At 36.3% G+C, this 21,135-nt stretch overlaps 2 protein-coding genes across 2 annotated transcripts; one reads left to right on the top strand and one right to left on the bottom strand.

Annotated features, from left to right (window-relative positions):
• The first annotated feature begins 10,914 nt into the window (after positions 1–10,914).
• On the top strand, positions 10,915–13,991 carry LOC110813091 (putative nucleoredoxin 1). The gene is made up of 4 exons (XM_022040099.2): positions 10,915–11,220; positions 11,974–12,453; positions 12,567–13,046; positions 13,164–13,991. Exons 1-4 carry the CDS (start codon positions 11,107–11,109, stop codon positions 13,824–13,826), a joined length of 1,737 nt encoding a protein of 578 aa, XP_021895791.1. The 5' UTR covers positions 10,915–11,106; the 3' UTR covers positions 13,827–13,991.
• Positions 13,992–17,652: 3,661 nt separating this feature from the next.
• On the bottom strand, positions 17,653–20,363 carry LOC110813085 (putative nucleoredoxin 1). The gene is made up of 4 exons (XM_022040094.2): positions 19,963–20,363; positions 19,237–19,716; positions 18,670–19,149; positions 17,653–18,414 (listed from the first exon to the last, which is right to left on the bottom strand). The coding sequence occupies exons 1-4, from the start codon at positions 20,056–20,058 to the stop codon at positions 17,764–17,766; spliced, it is 1,707 nt and encodes a 568-aa protein (XP_021895786.2). The 5' UTR covers positions 20,059–20,363; the 3' UTR covers positions 17,653–17,763.
• Positions 20,364–21,135: the final 772 nt, after the last annotated feature.

Here is a 21,135-nt window from a genome sequence, read left to right as displayed (position 1 = left end):
AGAGATTTGTGATAAGACTGAGAAAATGAAATTTTAATTTTATGTTTTTTTTAATAAAAAAATCAGTTTTTTTTAACAATTAATTTCCTATTCACTTTATTTGCAAATGAAACAAAATGTTAGTAGTAAAAAAATGCCTAACTTATAAAAAAATCAATTTATTTTTTGTAGTTGTAATACTCGGACTCGAAAATCGGTTCAAGATAATTTTTCTAATTAATTTATTTATAAAATAATTATTTAATTTATTATATTTAAGTTTTTATTGAATTTTTGAGAAAAATAAATTAAAGACGAAAATTAAAGACAATTTTGGAGAAAAGTGGTGAAATTTTGAATTCATGGGGTGTTTTTAAAAGAAAAATTGAAAACAATGGTCAAAATACAAATAAAAGAAATTCGGCAACATGGAACAGCCCAATCAGCAACCACGGTGAACCAGGGCACGCTGACGTCGATGCCACATGGGGGGCTACGCGGGCGATCTACAAATAAAAGAAATTCGGCAACATGGGATAGCCCAATCAGCAACCACGGTGAACCAGGGCATGCTGACGTCGATGCCACGTGGGGGGCTATGCGGGCGATCTGCGTGCCTAGCAATCCGACAGTCTAGGATTGATCCCACACATGTGGATGCTCTAGATGCATTCCCCTTTGAAGCTTGATCGGATGGACGAGATCAAATGCGATGAATGAACGAGATTCGGCCACGCCATAAGCCTAAACGAAAAACGATTGAACAATTCTCATCGCTCCACATCAACGTAAACAAACGACACAGATTGAAGAGGAGATGAGTATTTACAATCCTATTCGCAGGAGAACCCAAACCCTAGCCGCTAGCCACTTTCGGAGAAGAAGAGCCAGACGCTTTAGAAAAAGGTCGACTTCGGACCGCCACCGCACCGGAACAACCACTAATTGTCAAAAAATGTAAAATTTCTCCATACCCGTTCGGAATTCAATTCTGAGCCTCTCTGTGCCATATTGGAGCAAAAGGGACGGCAGGTGAGCCGAAAATTACGGGCAGAGCCGCTGCAGCTAAAACTCTAAAATTCCTCTGATGAGCCCCTTCCCGTTTTCCGTTTTCCGTTTCACGCGATCCTTTGACCATTGTGTTCGCCATTCCATTATATACAGGTTAGCTAGAGAAGAATCCCCACCTGCGAAGGAGAACTGGTGGAGCCACCGCACCCGGGGATCCCCCGCCAGTAGGTTCAATTTTTCAATTTTTCTAGCCAACTAAGGCTTCTTAATGTACTTTTTTGCAGGAATACGTGTAAAACTTGCCAAAATCGGTCAAAACTGGCAAAAATCTGCCAAGCCAAGGTGAACCGCTGCCGTGGGCAGCGGAGCCAGCGTTGGAGCACGGCGACATTGTCGTGCCAGAAACCTAAAATTGTTTGGAAAGAGTTTTCAACACCGATTTTGGATTTTTTGAGTATTTTTATGTATGTGACAAGTATTTTGGGTTCCCGCAGAAAAAATTCAAGAAACTCAGAAACCGTTAGGAGGCGTAATAGACAGTTCGACATTTCGAAACACTGATCCGGATAAGGATCACTCATCCTATTCTCGGTTACGGTAAATTAAAGATTAATAATCAATAATTATATTTTTTATAAAAAATTAGAAAAATTCTAAAAATATTACAGGTCACTAGTGGAGCTGGAACCGGTTAGTTCACATTTGTCCTGATTTCTTGTTTATTTTCCTATACTGCTTAAACTACTTACTATTATACTGTGCATATTTACATTGATAGTTTTTATACTCTTCTCGATTATCTGGGTTATTTGGTCCATTCCAGCATGATTTATCTGGTTATCTGGTTACTCGGTTATTAATTATGATAAATTAAATCGCTTGCTTAAATACCGTTTAAATTGATCAGTAAATATAACATGAGACGTTGGTCTACTTTTGTGGCTGTTTGGAGAATTAAAATAAACTAAAGCTTACTGGGCATCCTGAGAAAGGGTGGATGGACTCGGTACATAGAGAACCCTACCGTGGACATTATCTCAGTCAGACAGGGCTGAGAGGTCCCAAATTGTAAGGGTTTTAAGAGATTTTCTTCACCATTATACCAGACGGGGTATCGAGGTGATGGTGTTTTTGGTGCCTATTATTGGACGAGGTATGGGGACGACCAAATTAATTGTCAATTCTTGATCCTAGATCCACGAGTGAAGGGATATCCCTATTGACCCCCAGGAGTCCCAGTAAATAGGTTAAAAATGAAGAATTGTGATCCCATGAATAAAATTAAAATGTCATTTAGTTATTTGTCTTCATAGGTTGATTTTAGAAAAATCATAAAAGTAACTATCAAATAAAAAATTTTAAAATTAAATGTACTTACATAAAGTAAGGGCTCCATTAGTTATTTTATGATTTTTATCAACTTTCAGTTTTTTCGTATTTGTTATTAGTGTTATATTCTTATTAGGCTAGTGTAGCTCACCCTTTTATTAACCATTTTAGATCAAGAAGAGCAAGATCCATATCCCAATCAGCAAAAGAGTTGTGAGTAGTTCACCTCTCATACTCCCTTCAAGTGCTAGTGAATGTTGTCCTAAAATACTTATTTATTCACGTTTTTTTTAATTACTGTTTGTCTTTTAAAAGAGACATTCTGTAGTCCTATTGAGAAATCTAAATTATTATTTAAGGAATGTAAACCCTAACTTTATTATTTACTTCCGTATTTAAATTATAAATTCATTTTTATTTAAGTTTTTAGCTTTTACAGTTAGTATTAGAGCCGCATTCCTCGGAACCATTCCTTATACAAAGACCTAAAAATACTAAATACAAACTATCACTCAATCATTTCTTGTGAAATGTAGGTACAAGGGTATGAGGAGATAAAGACCCCCACTAAACCGAGCAGTCCGGGATGGTTCGCTTCGAGAAGATATTGACTAACTCTTTGAGATGTTGGAGAGACTCATCTCTACCCAGCAGACCCAAGAAGAAAGGAGGGAACAACCTGACCTTCCCTCGCTGCCATAATTTGAGCCACCCTTGCAGCGAGAATATCCAGAGCCACCCCAGTACAACCTAGCTCCTCTACCGTATCATCCGGCACCGCCACAATATAATCTAGTACCCCCACTGTATCATCTGGCACAGCCATAAGACCGCTCAATCTCTCTACAACACAATTTAGTCCTTCTTCCACGGGACCTAGTTCCACTCATGATGGACCCAGATTATATTGAGAGGTACAAAAGACTAAATACATCTAACTTTGTAGGGGCATCCTCTTTCGAAGAGGTCAAGTATTTGTTAGTTGAGATAGAGAGTCGTACTTGCCACCTACATGCTCATGAGAGAGCCAGGTCGCTGGTGGCAGCTCAAACAGGCCACCCTGCCCATTCTACTCACTTGAGAATAGTTCCTGATGATCTTTAATGCAGAGTACCTTCTAGAGCACTTCTGGCATTTGAAGAAAATAGAGTTTGCACACTTAGTTCAGAGTGATATGACTGTGTCGGAGTATGCCCAAAGGTTCCTAGAGTTCTGCCAGTATTCCCCTGAGAGCATGATGGATGAAGGCAGGAAAACAAGGAAGTTCGAATTGGGCCTCAGTCTTGAGATCAGACAGTAACTATATGTATTTTAGCTCAGTACCTACTCAGCCATTCTGGCCAAGGCACAACTAATGGAGAGGAACCTTCGTATCTTTTCTCTAATAGTGGAAAATCCCAGACCCTTGGTCTCACACCGCAGACCAACACCTACTATACCGGTTCAGTAGAATAAGAGGCCTAGGGCAGTGACTCAGGCTCCTCTTCAGGGTCCGGTAACAGGACGCGGTAAGACTTGTCAGCACTGTGACAAGGATCATGGGGACCGACCCTATTATCATCTCAACAATACATGCTGCATATGTGGAAGTGCCCAATACTATGCAAGAGAGTTCTCGCGAAATCAGAATCAGGCCAGACCTCCTATTCAAGGCAGAGCTTATAACCTCACTCAGTAGGATGCTGAAGCTAACCCAAACGTGATATAGGGTACATACACTATTTGTAATCACCTTACACATATTTTGATTAATATCAGTGCTTCATATTTGTTTATCTCACATGCTTTTACACCAAACTTGAACGTATTACCTAAAAAACTTAATTATGTGTTATTGTATCTATTCCTAGGAGTATGACACTACTAAAAGAGGTTATATACAAATCTTGTCTCATAAACATAGCAGATAGCAAATTGAGTATGGACTTAATAGATATTGACACAAGGAACTTTGATGTAATTTTAAGAATAAATTGGTTAGTAGAGTATCCCGCCACCATAAATTGTTTCCACAAAAAATTTGTATTCAACCCTCTTAACGAATAGTTATTTACAAGTTAATAAACAATTTAAAACACTATTCCTTAGTAATAATTTTCTTATTACATAGTGCTTTAACTCGGTTGTCTTTTCTACAGTATACTGACCTAAGAAAGAAGTTTGTATTCAAGAGATCTTGGTAGACCGAGACTTTTCGGATGTGTTTTCTGATGAACTTCTTGGATTTTCAGTAGACAAAGAAGTTGAGTTCACCATAGATCTTCAGCTTGACACCTACCCTATCTCGGTTGCCCATTACTACATGACTCGTGTTGAGATGGAAGAGATGAGGAAATAGATCAATGAATTGCACCATAATGGGTTCATCCAACATAGTTTGTCTCTTTGAGGTGCTGGAGTCACATTTGCAAGGAAAGAGGATGAGATGTTAAGATTATGTATTGACTATAGATGATTGAACAGAGTCACGATCAAGAACAAGTACCCCTTCCTCAGGATTGATGACATCTTTGATCAGTTGTAGGGTGTCCAGATCTTTGCCAAAATAAACTTGCATTTGGGTTACTATCAGGTAAAGATTAGGGTAGAGGACATTCCCAATATAGCGTTCAGAACTATGTACGGATACTATGAGTTCCTGATCATGCAATTTGGACTTATCATGCACTAACCATTTTTATGGATTTGATGGACAGGATTTTCAGACAATTCGTGGATCAATTCGTCATTGTGTTTATCGATGATATCCTGGTATATTCAAATAGCAGAGAGAAACACGTTCACCACTTAGGTTTTGCAAGTTCTTAAGGAGAAGAAACTGTATGCAAAATTGAGCATGGGTTCTGGCTCGAGTAGACTACCTTTCTAAGGCACATCATATCAATGGATAGAGTATCAATGAACCCCAAAAAAGTTGAGGCAGTACTTGGTTGAGAGAAATTGACATCGATTAAGGAGATTCGTAACTTTCTGTGAATGACAGGATATTACCGTATGTTTTTGGAATGATTCTCTATCCTAGCTGCTCCTTTGACCCCCTAACAAAGAAGAAATTAAGTTTGAATAGAATGAGAATTGCAAAATGAGCTTTATAGAACTCAAGAAACGGTTGACTACTGCACCTGTGTTGGTTTTATCGAGTGGGACATGTGGATATACAGTATATAGTGATACCTCCTACATAGGGTTGTGTTGCATTTTGATGTAGCATGAAAATTTCATAGCCTATGAGTACAGACAGTTGAAGAGTCATGAGAAAAATTATCTCACTCACGACTTATAACTTACTACCATTATCTACGCCTTGAAGACCTGACGCCACTACTTGTATGGAGAGATTTTTGAGATTTATACTGATCATAAGAGCTTGAAGAACATATTCACTTAGAATGATCTCAACATGCATCAGAGGTATTGGACAGAGCTCCTCAAGGACTACGATTATAATATTTTGTATCACCCAGTCAATGGCAACATTGTAGCCGATGCGCTCAGCAGAAAAAATACATGTATGTCAGCTCACATAATGGTTTCTGAATGCAGGGTAATAGAGGTCGCACAACATATACAACTTCAGGACTTGAAGAGAGTTACATGCTCGGCCCACCTAACTGTCCAACCTGAATTAATCCGAAAAATAAATAAAGTTCAATTAACCGATTCCACCATAACAACTCTCAAGAAGGATGCAGAATAGGGAGTAAATCCAGAATTTTAAGTCTTTACCGATGGGTTGCTTAGGTTTCAGGACAGGGTGTGTGTTCTAGATAACAATGAACTAAAAAGGGACATCGTGACGATGCTCATAGCTCAAATTTTAAGACATGGTGTGTGTTCCAGATAACAATAAACTAAAAAAGGACATCATGACAGAGACTCATAGCTCAAAGTTCACCATACATTCCGGAATTACTAAAATGTATCAAAGTATGTGACACCAGTTTTGGTGAAGTGGAATGAAAAGAGAGATAGTCGACTTTGTCTCCAAGTGTTTGCTATATCAACAGGTTAAGGTAGAGTATCAACAGGTTATTTCAGCCATTATGGATCCTCGAGTGGAAGTGAAAACATATCACAATTGAGTTCGTGACGGGGTTGCCCAAGGCACACTTGGGATATGATGTTATCTGGGTAATTATCGACCGCCTCATCAAGTCCTCTTACTTTTTGGCTATCAAAATGACCGATCCCTTAGACAAGTTAGCAAAAATATATATATAGAAGATAGTCAAGTTACTTGGAGTTCTAGTGACAGTGGTATCCAATAAAGACTCTAGATTCACTTCTCAGTTTTGATATAGTTTTTAGTAAGTCATGGGAACGAAGCTGTCCCTTAGTACCGCATTCCACCCTCAAACCGATGGACAATCAGAGAGGACGATCCATACACTGGAGGATATGCTATGAGCTTGCGTTCTGGACTTTGGGGGCCATTTGGATGATCACCTATCTTTAATAGAGTTCGCCTACAATAACAGCTACCAGACAAGTATCGACATGGCCCGATACGAGGCATGGTATGACCATTCTTGCAGGTCACTGATCTGTTGGGAAAAGGTAGATGATAAGAAATCGTTCGGTCCAGATCTTGTAGAAGAGACTACAATCAAGATAGTTAATATCAGGAAGAACATCCATAGCTCAGAGTAGACAGAAGAGTTATGCGGACACCCGGAGGAGGGATTTGAAATTTGAGAAAGGTAATAGAGTATTTATTAAGGTCACCCCTTTCAAGAAAATTAATAAGTTTGGCAAGATGGGAAAATTAAATCCCCAATTCATTGGGCCATTTGAGATCTTAGACATGATTGGTATGACTGTCTACAGACTGACATTACCTCCAGAACTATTCAGGGTTCATAATGTATTTTATGTATCTATGCTATGCAAGTACAACCGAGACCCGTCACACATCTTATCCCATGAGCCTTTTTCACTCTAAAAGGATCTATCCTATGAGAAGGTACCAATGGTTATTGTAGATCAAAAAAGCAAAGTACTCCGCACTAAAAAAATTTCTTTTGTCAAGGTCTTATGGCATAATCACACACAGAAAAAGGCTACATGGGAGTTAGAATCGGACTTCAGAGCTCATCCCCAACTGTTTAACTAAGTGAGAGGGTGACAAGTTTGAAGGACCAAATTTTTTCTTAAGGGAGAGAGAGTTGTAATACTTGGGCTCGAAATTTAGCATAGAATCAATTTTTGTCTTTATAAAAATAAATAAAAACATTATTTTAATTTTATTTTATTAAATTATTTGAGAAAATGGGTTATGAATGTAATTGAAAGTAATTTTTGAGAAGAATGGTGAAAAATTGAGTTCGATGGGTATTTTTTTAAAAAAAATTAGAAATAAAGAGGGTCAAAATGCACAAAAGGGAAATTCAGCCACGTTGGATGACCTAGTCAGCAGCCACGGTGAATCAGAGCACGCTGAGTGGGAAAACACGCTGACATCGGTGCGATGCAGGAGGCCACGCGGGCGATCCGCATGCCCAGTGATCCGATGACCCAGATTTAATTCCATGCGTGTTAACGGCTCATATGCATTCCCTCCTGAGGTATGATCGGACGAATGAGATCAATCGCGATGAATGACCCAGATTCGCCCATGTAATTGTTCTAAAAAGACAATGATCGGACGACTCTCATCTCTCTACGTTGATGCGAATGGACGGCCCAGATCGACGTACGATAAATATAAAAACATCGTATCGCAGGAGAACTTTAACCCTAGCCGCACCTTCGGAGAAGAAGGACCAGCCACTGGAGAAGGAGACTGACCCCCGACCACCACCACACCGCAGCCACCGCCGATTGCGAAAAGAGGTAAAATTCTACCATGCTTGCTCGAAACTCAATTTCGAGTCTCCCTGTGACTTTATCGAAGTAAAAGGGATGGCGGGTGAGTCAAAAATTGCAGACAAAGCCCAGCAGAGCCGCCGCAGCAGATACCCTAAAATCCTTCTGATGAACCCTTTTATGTTTCCTATTTCACGCAATTTTCTGACCATTGTGTTCACCGTTTTTTTCTGTGCAGGTTAACCAAAGAAGAAACTCCGGCTGTGAAGGAGAACCGGCGGAGCCGCTGCACCTGGAGACCCCAACAGTAGGTTTGGTTTCTTGTAATTTTCTAGCCAATCGAGACCCCCTAACGTGTTTTTTCGCAGGGATACGTGTAAAACTTGCCAAAATCAACTAAAATTGGCCAGGACGAGGCGAACCGCTGCCGTGGGCAGCAGAGCCGACAGTATATCACGGTGGCACCGGTATGTCGGAACCCTAAAATTGTCCAGAAAGGGTTTTCGACATCGATTTAGAATTTTTGAGGTATTTTTAGTTACGTGATGAGTATTTTAGATTTTCATAAGAAAAATCAAGAAACTCAGGACTTGTTAGCAGGCGTAGTAGATAGTGCGACGTCTCAAAACGCCAATTCGGGTAAGGATCTCTCGTTCTATTCTCGGTTATAGTAAATTGAGGGTTAATAATCGATAATTTTGTATTTTATGAAAAGTTATAAAAACCCTAAAAATATTACAGCTCACTAGTGGAGTCAGAATCGGTTAGTTCACATTTATCCTGATTCCCTATTTATTTTCCTGTACTACTTATATTTGCTTACTATTATACTATGCATAATTGAATTAATGATTTTTACGATCTCCTTGATTATTTAGCTATTTGGTTCCTCTTGTATTGTTTATTTGGTATTCTAATTATTTGATTATTTAGTTATGCTAAACTATATCACTTGTTTAAATGCCTTTCGAATTAATATGTGAATATGAAATGAGATGTTGGTATGCTTTAGTGGTTGTTTAGATGATGAAAATCTAAGTAAATGAAAGTTTATTGGGCATCCTGGAAAAAGGTGGACGAACCCGGTACATAAGAAACCCTACCGTGGACATTATCTCAGTCGGATGGGGCCAAGAAGTCCCATACCGGAAAGATCTTGAGAGATATAGTTCACTTTCATACCAGACGAAGTATCGAGATGATGGTGTTTTGGTATCCATTATCGGACGGGATATGAGGATGACCGGGTTAATTGTCAAATCTTGATACTAGCTCCACGAGTAGAGAGATCCCTGTGGACCCCCTAGAGGTCCCAGTAAGTAGGGTAAAAAGGACGGATTGTTGATCCTGTGCATGAAATTGAAATATAATTTGTTTAATTGTCTTCATATGTTGATTTTGGAAAAAAAACCTTAACAGTAAATATCAAATAAAAAGTTTTAAAGTTAAATGTATTTACTTAAAGTAAAGGCTCCATTAGTTGTTTTCTAATTTTTACCAATATTCGATTTTTCGTATAAGTGATTAGTGTGTTATTTTTATTGAAGTAGTGTACATCATTCTTTCATTAACCATTTCAGATCAAGAGAACCAAGATCCAGATTCCGATCAGCAAGAAGGTTGTGACTAGTTAATATCCTGAACTCCTTTCAAGTGTTAGTGAATGTTGTCATAAATACTTATTTATTCTTTTTTCATTAATTATTATTTATCTTTTATGAACTACGTAGAAGAGATATTCTTATAGTCTTATTGGACAATTCAATTTATTGTGTAAGAAATGTAAACCTTAACATTATTATTCGCTGTCACATTTAAATTATAAATTTATTTTCTTTTAAATTCTAGATCTTTACAAACATACATAAAATACCAAGTATTTAAGAAAAGTTTTATTGATAATTTGATATATTAAAAATGAGAAATTTTTTAAGAAATGTAAAATTATAAATATATTTCATATAATTTTGATATATTTATTTATTTCTCGTATGCCAATCTTTATTGCCAAGCAAATTGCTTTTATAATATTTTTTCCCTTCACTGATTGGGTAAAAAAGAGATATTCGTGATAAGGTTGAGAAAATCAAATTTTAATTTTTTTTGTTTTTTTTTATTATAAAAAAGCAGTATTTTTTTAATCGTCAATTAATTTCCTATTCCACTTTATTTGCAAATGGAACAAAATGTTATTAGGAAAAAAAAAAGGCTTAACTAAATTATAAGAAAATCAATTTAATTAACTAATTAATCAAATCACCTTAATTTTATTATTAAAATTTTATTTAATATAAGATAATCTGCGAATAATGTAAACGCATGATCTATCAAATATTTTATTGACTAAGCTCACATCCACTTGCTTAATTAAATTAAAAAAATCAACTTATTTTTTATAATTACCCTAATTATCATAAAAATACATACTGATTTCGTTAATTAATTAAATTATCTTAGTTTTATTATTAAAATTTTATTTAATATGAACTTTATGCAAATAATACAAAATAGTTGACTAGGCTGACATTCACCAACTTAATTAAATTATAAAAAATCAATTTTTTTTTTTTGTAATTATGCTAATTCACATTAAAAACACATTGATTTAAATAATTAATCAAATAATCTTAATTTTATTATTGAAATTTTATTTAATACGCAATTAATTGACTTGACTAGGCTAACATCCACGTGTTCACTCTTCGGCTTTCTCTTTCACCGTCATGCCGTTTCTTCTAAAACTTAAAGACAAAGGCATTGAAAAACAAAGGAAAAAGAAAAAGAAAAAGCATTTACTAGGCACGGTCTCTCTCTCTCTCTCTCTCTCTCTCTCTCTCTCTCTCTATAAATACACACATGGCCAGTCTCTGGATACGTACTACAAAGCTAGTCTTCCCTCACTTCCTCGTCCCTTCTCCTGTTTCTTCAACATTTCAGACCCTCCGCAAGTAAAGAAAACAGAAGCAAAGAGCATCGGAGAAAATGTCGGATAATGAAAATCAAGTTCCTGAGATGATCAACGGTGACTCCCACGACATACGCTCCCTTCTTTCTTCTCCGGAGAGGGACTTTCTTGTTCGTAACAACGGTCAACAGGTGATTGACTTCGTTGCTTGGGTCTGAGACTGGGAAGTTTTCTTTTCTTCTTTCTTTAGTTCTTTAGTAGCTCTAGTTTCTGTGATCCATGAATTTTCTTTGCTCAATATGTGATGTTGTACAAAGCATGTAGGCTCTACAGGATTGATTATCAGGGGAAGTTCACGTGATCACAATTATCATTTCTGAATTTAATTGAGAGTGGCTGCAAAATAGGATTGATGTATTTGTGGCATGGGAGGATGTTAAAACCATTTCTAGAGATTTTTCTTGTCATTTGGTAAATACCTGTCTGCTTAACTGTAACTTAGCAGGAATTGCAGGTAAGCTCTAGTGTTAGGGATTTTCATAGTGGACGATAAGTGGATTTAGTTTGATATATGGAGGGTATAATTGTGATTATCTAGGTTATCTTTAGAACAAATAAACTTGGTGTGGAATTTATTTGGATATTTTAATTTATTTTGACTGAGAAGGGGTGAGGGATCTTTAGCCTTTCATGGTGAAAATAAGTATAAGTTGCCAAAAGAATTTTACAAACAAAATTAATTTGTCCCTAAAAGCGTTAACTTGCGTAAAATTCATTTTTGTGTAGGTGAACTGTAAACTGTATTCAGTGAACTCGGTTAGATGATTTTTTGGGAATGGAATGAGTTCTATTAATTGACTCAAAAGTGTTTATGGTTGGCCACATGTCTCTTGTTAGAGGTATGAATGGAACGGAAATCACATACTAAATTCCTAATTTTACAGGTTAAAATCGATAGCCTGAAGGGGAAGAAACTTGGATTATACTTTTCTGCACATTGGTGTGGCCCATGTCAGCGTTTCACCCCTCGATTGGTTGAGGTGTATGATGAACTCTTCCCAAAAGGTGATCTTGAGGTTGTTTTTATCTCTGCTGATGAAGATGATCATTCATTCAATGAATACTTTTCTGTAATGCCCTGGCTTGCTATCCCATTTAGTGATTCAGACACACGTAACCGCTTGGATGAATTGTTCAAAGTGAGGGGAATTCCCCACCTTGTAATCCTTGATGAAAATGGGAAAGTTGTGAGTGATGATGGGGTGGGAATCGTTCGAGAGTATGGAGTGGAAGGGTTCCCTTTCACCCTGGAAAGAGTGAAAGAATTAAAAGAGGAAGAAGAAAAAGCCAAAAGAGAGCAATCTTTGCGGTCTCTCCTAGTATCACATTCACGGGACTTTGTAATTTCACCTGATGGAAGCAAGGTATTTGTTAGCTATGTTTCTAGTGATTTAAAGTTACAAGTAAAAATTTTGACTTTCATATTTATTGTTCGTTCCATAATCTGACTTCTGCTATTGATGTGGATATATTCAAGATGGCTGTATCCGAACTTGAAGGGAAGACGGTTGGTCTGTATTTCTCAGTGTCTTCGTACAGACCATGTATTGATTTTACCGCAGAACTTGTGGAGGTTTATAAGAAACTAAAAGAAGAAGGAGAGAGCTTTGAGATTGTGTTAATATCTCTGGATGATGAGGAAGAATCATTCAAACAAGCTTTTGAAATCATGCCTTGGTTTTCCTTGCCCTTCAAGGACAAATTATGCGATAAGTTAATTCGGTATTTTGAGCTCTCAACCATTCCCACTTTAGTTATTATTGGGCCTGATGGAAAGACTGTTCATTCCAATGTTGCTGAGGTGATTGAAGAGCATGGAGCTATTGCATACCCTTTTACCCCAGAAAAGTTTGCAGAGCTTTCAGAGATAGAGAAAGCAAAGCAGGCAGCTCAAACACTAGAGTCGGTTTTGGTTTCAGGTGATCGAGACTATGTCATTGATAAAGAAGGGACTAAGGTAAAATTCTCTTTCCTGTTTTTTAATGCTACCAAGTATTTGGTAGCCTAATAGCCCAAATGTGCACTCTCTTATTCAATTAATTTGGCATTGATTGTTCTATTTATATATTTTCAGATTCCTGTGTCTGCTTTGGTGGGAAAGAACATTCTATTGTACTTCTCAGCCCATTGGTGCCCTCCATGCCGTGCTTTTTTGCCAAAACTCATTGAAGCATACCACAAAATTAAGGAGAAAGATGAAGCATTTGAAGTAATTTTTATCTCTAGCGATAGAGATCAATCCTCATTCGACGAGTTCTTTAGAGGCATGCCTTGGCTGGCACTTCCCTTTGGTGATGCAAGGAAGGCATCCTTGGGTCGTACATTCAAGGTTGTCGGTATCCCTATGCTTGTGGCCCTTGGACGAACTGGTCGAACTGTTACCAAAGAAGCTAGAGATCTAATTATGATGCATGGGGCTGATGCTTATCCGTTCACTGAGGAACAACTGAAGGAGATTGAGGCACAGTATGAGGAAATGGCAAAGGGGTGGCCTGAGAAGGTAAAGCATGCTCTCCATGATGAGCACGAACTTTTGCTGACTCGCCGCAGGATCTATACGTGTGATGGATGTGGGGAAACGGGTCATGTATGGTCATTCAACTGTGACGAGTGTGACTTTGATCTTCATCCCAAGTGTGCGCTGGAGGAAGATAAAGGAAGCAAAGATGAGACAGAGCAGGAGGGTAATACCAAAGAAGGTTGGATATGTGATGGAGAGGTCTGCACGAGAGCTTGAGAAACATCTGTTTCTAAGACTTCAGCTTGAGATACTCCGTTTGGTTATTGGTTCTGGTTTTGCCTTGTACCTTTGGTGTGTTGGTTATGTAATAACATTTCCATGTCTGGAAAACTTGTGTTGGTAAGGTATGCTTAATGGCGTATAAATTATATTTTGATTCAACCACTGAATTATTACGTGAATAATGTGGATTAATCTTGTGAAGTGTGCCAACCAAGGTATTTATAGTAAAAATAGAGTAATATTGTAACGGCTTCGGAAATACATATAATAATTTAAGTGCGGAAGCGAAATAAAAGATTAAAATTAATATCACTTACACGACAATTTAAAAATACTAAACAATATCACGGAATAAATTCTCTAAAACAAATACGAGAAATGAGAAAAATAAAAAAAATTATAAATCATTTAGCATCTACTCGCCGTCTTCTTGTAGATCAGACTCGGGAATCAGGTCCTCTTGATCTGAAATAGTTAAATAATGAATGAGATACATTAACCCAGTAAGGATATCACACTATATCACCATCACAGAAGTAAAGGTTGGTAGAAAACCAAAACAACCAATGGAGCACAAATTTTAAACCAATACAATTATTTAAAATAAAACCACTTACAATTTTTCTTACCTTTAGAGAACCTGTGAAAACAACCTATAAAGACAATAATATCATACATATCATAATTTCATACATATCATAATTTTATGCATAACCAGTAACATAAAACATACAATAAATTCGTATTCATTAACAATAACTGATTATTATCGTTTCTCGTTTTCACTAGCCTACTAGTATCTATGGGGATCCATAGGGGTCCCCGCTACACGTGAATTATTCCCCTTAACAATCTTAATTTCAAGACCGTTCCCATACCCCGTTCGGTATGAGCGCCAAGCCAATAAACATCAATACCCTGTCCGATATGAAGGTGAAGCGGGTCATCCCCATAACCTGTCTGGTATGAGCACCAAATGACCAATTCTCCATACCTTGTCCGGTATGAGACAACGTTCACGGTAGGGTTCCCTATGAACCCGATCCGTCCACCATCTCTCAGAATATCTAGTGAGGCTGTCATCTTATCCATTTATCAAATCACATCTCATTCCTATTTGTCCTTAGTCTCCGTTACCAACTCAAACATAAATAAGTAACGTACATCCAACAAAGCAAGTATATCTTAGATTTCCAAACAGTAGTGAAGTAAGCAGTGATACATGCATTTAAAACCATAGAATAGATAAACCAGATAGTATAATGCATTTAAACTGTAAAATAAATCAAACAGAAATCGACAAAGAATAATATCTGGTTCGGGTTCCATTAGCAACCATAATTAATTATGCATATCTATTTAATTTGTACAAAATACAGTATTATCATTTATTCAAACTTCAATTTCATGATATGAAATAGGTTGATGGGTTCTTACTTAATTCGATGCCGAAAACTAGATTGTCACTGCGCCTACGGCCGGTCCCTGAGTTCCCTAAACTTTCCTCCGGGAACTGAAACGCACTTACAGTACCTACACATGTCCCAAATAACCAAAAAATCAAACCTAGGGCCTACTCGGCCAATTTCGAAATTCCGGCACGGCGACAGCAGCGGCGGCGATTCACATTGGGTTGGCTGTTTTCGGTCGAATTCAGCCAAACTTGCATCGGTTCTTATGAGAAAACACAATTAGAGCCATCGGTGAGCTGAAAAAATATAGAAAGCCGAAACTCACCGGCGGTGGGGCTCTCCGGTGCGGCGGCTCCTCCAGCTCACGTTGTGGTTGGGTGTTTTGCTCTGGTCAACCTGTAGATGAGGAAACGGTGATTACAACAGTGGAAAAATCACATCGAACAGGAATCAAAAAGGGCCTCATCGGAGGCAAAAACTGAAACACCTTAGGGCGGCGCCGCTGAGCTTCGGAGACGTTTTTCGGCTAATTGGCTGGTACTTTCGCTCCGATTTAGCCATAGGTGGGTTTAGAATCAAATTTCGAGCAAATGGTAGAATTTTTACCTCGTTTGGCGGCCAGAAATTGCTTCGGTACAGCAGTGGGTGGCGGCAGTCGGCTCTCCAGTGGCTGGGCTGTCTTCTTCGGCGAGGGACTCTAGCTGCTAGGGTTAGGGTTTGGGTGCGGATGGGGTTATTTATACCCATCCACTTTTGATCTGAGCCGTCCATCGCCTTTAATCTGAACCGTCTTATCGTGATTAAATAGGAAATGAATCTGAGCCGTTTGAATCGCGACGTGCACGATTCAATCTGAACTGTCCGTGCGCGATGCAATCTGGGCCATTCATGCGCATTTTTTATCTGGGCCGTCCGTGCGCGCAGGAACGGATCTCAGCCGTTCGATCGCGCGTGCGCACGCGGATCGCCCACGTGGCTCCCTCCTGCATGGCCTCCCGCGTCAGCGTCTCTGCCATTTGGCGCGTCCTAGTTGGTCGGGGCTGCTGACCGGGCAGCTGAAGTGGTACAACTTTTTTAAATTGCGTTTTGACTCCCAGTTTTCGATTTTTCTTTCAAAAATACTCGTAAAACTTAAACTTTCACCCATTTTCTCCAAAATTGTTTTCAATTAAACCCCTAAATAATTTTTATCCCTTTTTATTATTATTATTATTATTTTCATTAAAATAAATTATTTTAAATTTAATTCAATTTAAAATTACATAAATAATAATTATATTCATACAATAATAATTAATAAAAAGAAAAAAGGAGAGGTTGGGTGTTACAAATATAAACTCCATGTATAGAACAATTGATATGAATTAAAGTAATTTTTATTTATTAATTCAGTCAGTTTAAATAAAAAATAAATAAATAAACGTTACAAAAAAATAAATAATCACTAACTCATTAAGAAAAGTACTAACCAATTAATTTATAATTGTTGAAATTAAATTACCATTAATTAATAACTATTAATATTAAACGGCTATTAATTCATAATTGTGTATTAACCAACTAATTCACAATTGCTGAAATTAAATTATTATTAATTAATGATTACTAATATTAAATCACTATTAGTTCATGATTGCTAAATTTAAGCCACCTATAGTTTATGACCCTTAAATTTAAGGAGTTAAGTCACGACTAATTTATGACTGTTAAATAGTTAAACCACCTCTAATTTATAATTGTTAAATTTAAATAGTAATTAATATATGACTAACAACTTTTAAATATATAATAAAATTTTAACATTTATTTATAGTATACTTCTAGTTAACTTCGCTCTTAATTCATATAGTTAATTTATTATATTTTTTAAAAAGTAATTTTACATTAAGAATATAATAATAAAATAATTACGCAACAACATTATATTACTTCATTAAATAAATGAATAAAGATGATGTAAACATAACATCAATTAATAATATATCAAAATAATTACTAAAGTTTAGTATCATATCACTAAAAATATTTGTTTAATAAAATTTTAGATAAATATCATTTTTGTTTTTAAAATTTTTATTATAATTTAATCTTTAAACTTATAAATAATTTTAATTTACAATTTTTTTTATACAACTGTAAAAATTTGACAAAAAAAATTAATCCTTAGCTCAGCTTTTATTTTCTAAAAAATTATTTATTTGATTTAATCTACATAAATTATAATAACATAAATGAAGAAAAGAAAAAACTCTCATAAGAATCATTTTCCGTATTTCTTTTCTTTTTTTTTTCTCTGTTTCTATTCCTTTCCCATAGAAATTTTACATTTTTAAATCGTTTTCCAATTGGTTGGCTAAACAATCCTTCCTCCCTTAATAAGTTGATCAAATTGGAAATTTGTTCAAAAATTAAAAAGACATAAGTCTATTATTACTTCTATTACTTTCCATAAACAATACTCTTCAAAGACTTCAAATACATGCATTACAAGACCATATACCCTTTGATCAGCTAGTTATTCAAGCTTTGCGGCATATGTCTCCATCACAGGTCCAACCTTCTTTTCCTTCAGCAGCTTTATCTTTCCCTTCACCTTCCTTCAAAGCACATTTTGGGTGAAGATCAAAGTTACATCTCTTGCAAGAATAAGACCAGCCATGTCCTATGTCCTGGCACCCATCACATCTATATCCATTGCGTTTGATGCGCTCAAGTTCATGCTCTACATGCACCTCATTCTTCATTTTCTCAGGCCACCCCTTCGCTTTTTCATCAAGTTTTTCCTCCAATTGCTTCAAATGCTCTTCGGTGAATGGATAAGCATCGGCTCCATGAACTGTTATCAACTGCCGAGCTTCTTTAGTGACTGTTCTGCCTGTAGAACCAATGGCGATGACAGCAGGAATGCTTCTGATTTTGAATTTCCTTTGCAGGAATGCTTTCCTCTCATCGCCAAAGGGGAGGGCTAACCAGGGCATGCTTGCAAAGAATGCATTAAAAGATGCTTGGTCACGGTCACTTGAGATGAATATAACCTCAAATGCATTGTCTTTTGCCTTAATCTCATCATATAATTTGATAAGCTTGGGTAAAAATGCACGACATGGGGGGCACCAGTGAGCTGAGAAATAGAGAAGAATTGTCTTTCCAACTAGTTCAGAAACTGGAACCTAACACAAGACATTCCACATAGAGATTAGTCTCTGTTTCTTCTGTTTTTTTAATATGTATAATCATTAAGAACTAAGATACATATGCATAATGCTTACATATTAATCAACAAATTACTCATCTATTTAGGGATTGGTTGAAACATTTATATATCAGTCTTATACATTACCTATCTACCTACGGATAGGTGAAATTAGGATATCATTTATAAGTTAGTAAAAATAAAAGTTATAGAAGTACAGCAAAATTATTACCTGAGAACCATTTTTCTCAATTACGAAATCTTTTTCCCCCAAAACCAAGATTGATTCCAGAGTCTGTGCTTCCTGTTTTGCCTTTTCAATCTCAGCAAGTTCAATAACCTTTTCTGGCGTAAAAGGGTATGCTTCGATACCATGATCTTCAATAAGATCAGCAACATTGGGGTTCAAAGTCTTCCCATCAAGCCCTAAGATTGTCAGTGTAGGCAAGCCCTCAAGCTCAAAGTAATTAATAAGCCTCTGACATCGTCTGTCTGAAAATGGTAAAGCCAACCATGGCATTGTTTCCAATCCTCTCTTGAAGGACTCCTCCTCATTGTCTAAAGATATAAACACAATCTCAAAGTTCTCTCCCTTCTCTTTGAGCTTCTTGTAAATTTCCACAAGTTTTGCAGTGAACTCTTGATATGGCCTATGAGAATGAGAAACAAAATACAAGCCAACCATTTTTCCTTCAAGATCAGACACAAGAACCTGCAAATAAACATACACCAGTAACATGAACTGCATTAATCATCTTATAAAATTTGAAACCAGTGCCTGCAAAATCAAATTACTAACCTTATTTGCATCATTAGAAATTAAGTAATCAGCAGGGGTCGAAACCAAGAGAGAGCTCAGGGATTGATTCCTTTTAGCTTCCTCTTCTTGCTCCTTCAAAAAGTTGATCCTCTCTGGCGTAAAGGGATAGGCATCAACTCCATAATCCTTAACTAATCTATCCCCTTTATCGTTTAAAACCTTTCCGTTGACATCAAGGATAACAAGATGAGGTATCCCTCTGACTTTGAATAATTCCCTGAGGTGTTTTCTGATAGCTAAATCAGAAAATGGAATAGCAGGCCATGGCATCTTGGAAAAGTAACCATCAAAGGATTCGTCATCTCTATCAGTTGAAATGAAAACAACTTCAAAGTCGGCTTTTGATGAGAGCTCTTGGTAGACTTGTACTAGTTTTGGGGTAAACATGCGACAAGGACCGCACCATGAGCCAGAAAAATATAAACCCACAAGCTTTCCACTCAAATAATTTATTTTAACCTGTGAATATCATGGTAACACAACAAATCCCACTAATGACCAGAAATTCAAACCGGGTATGAAGACTCAAACAAAAATATTAAAGAGCAGGGAAGAAAACCCAAAATATTTTAGCAGAAAAAATTGAAGTTGAGAGCTAAAAAGCTGCATGCATATAGATATACACACACACACACACACACACACATATATATAAAGAGACAAGAGCTTGAATAGATAGTATTAGAAATAAACAGACGTATATACCTGATCACCATTGTTGCGGATGAGAAAGTCTCTGTCCTCAGAAGAGAGAAGGGCATGGAGATCATAAGCGACACCATTAGCATCAGGCTCGGCCATTTCGTTCTTCTCTGGGCTCTAGTTCCTGATGAAAAATGGTAGAGGACGCAAGTCAAGAATTTGCAGATTCTGTATATTTAATTCACCCACTTATTCTTCGCTTTCTCCGTTGATGCAATATTATAATACGGTGCAGAAGAACATTTATGGCGAAAAGAACATGATTTATCTCTTAATTTCTTTTTTCAGAAAAACCTTGAGTCAACGACAAGGTTAAATCTTATTGGTGATAAAAGGGCCGGAGCCGGCGTTGGATTTGGATGAATATGATGACGAAGAAATTGACTTCAGAAAAATAGGAAGTATACTATGAATTTCGATAAATGATATCTGAAAATTTAGTGTAATTAAAAATTAAAGGCGCTCACTTTGGAAAATTCCATTTCAAGCATTTGAGGTTATAAAAAAGATATATATTTATATATGCATATATGACGTATGCTACCGTCAGCTTTAGAAAACGTGATACGTCGTCGTATGCCACAATGACGAGAAGACTTGGATCCCTGTATCTATGGGTCCATTGGCTTACTCTTTTTAAGAAGGAAAATGTTAAAAGCATATTTTCTTAATAGAAAATAACTCTAAAAATTAAAAATTCAGTAAAATTTATTTATAAATTTATAAAATTTAAAATTTCTATATAAAATTATCATTTTAAGTTTATCAAAATGAATAAAATTTAATATTTAACCTCATTTTCTTAATATACAATAGTTTAGTATATAAATTATAGATTATAAGTTTTAGAAATATTTTAATATAATTTAATAATTTAAGTTAAAGTATATGTACAATAAGATGGTTTTGTGGTTTGAATAATGACAAATAAAATTAACTTAAAAATAAAATATATTTAAAATTAAATTATATTATTAAGATGATATGTTTTCTAAAATTAAAGTATACTAGCATTGTAAAATTAAAAAAAAAAATTGAAAATTTATTTTAATAAATAATAATATGTTTAATTAAATATTCATATATAAAATCATGAGTTAATCTGAAAGTAAGAGATTTAATTAATAAGATGATTTCGTGTTAAGTTATCATTACATCCTACCTCAGAAAAAGAAT

This window comes from Carica papaya, chromosome 8, assembly GCF_054855325.1.
Source record: "Carica papaya isolate Zhongbai chromosome 8, ASM5485532v1, whole genome shotgun sequence".
Lineage (NCBI taxonomy): Eukaryota > Viridiplantae > Streptophyta > Magnoliopsida > Brassicales > Caricaceae > Carica > Carica papaya.
The sequence above is the reverse complement of the archived record's forward strand: the minus strand, read 5'-3'. Positions and strand labels throughout refer to the sequence as shown.

Coding starts and splice junctions, on each gene's coding strand:
- LOC110813091 (XM_022040099.2), top strand. CDS start 11,107: ATGTCGGATAATGAAAATCAAGTTCCTGAGATGATCAACGGTGACTCC. Junction 12,454..12,566: donor TTTCACCTGATGGAAGCAAG/GTATTTGTTAGC, acceptor GATATATTCAAG/ATGGCTGTATCCGAACTTGA. Junction 13,047..13,163: donor TTGATAAAGAAGGGACTAAG/GTAAAATTCTCT, acceptor ATATATTTTCAG/ATTCCTGTGTCTGCTTTGGT.
- LOC110813085 (XM_022040094.2), bottom strand. CDS start 20,058: ATGGCCGAGCCTGATGCTAATGGTGTCGCTTATGATCTCCATGCCCTT. Junction 19,717..19,962: donor TCCGCAACAATGGTGATCAG/GTATATACGTCT, acceptor TGATATTCACAG/GTTAAAATAAATTATTTGAG. Junction 19,150..19,236: donor TTTCTAATGATGCAAATAAG/GTTAGTAATTTG, acceptor GTTTATTTGCAG/GTTCTTGTGTCTGATCTTGA.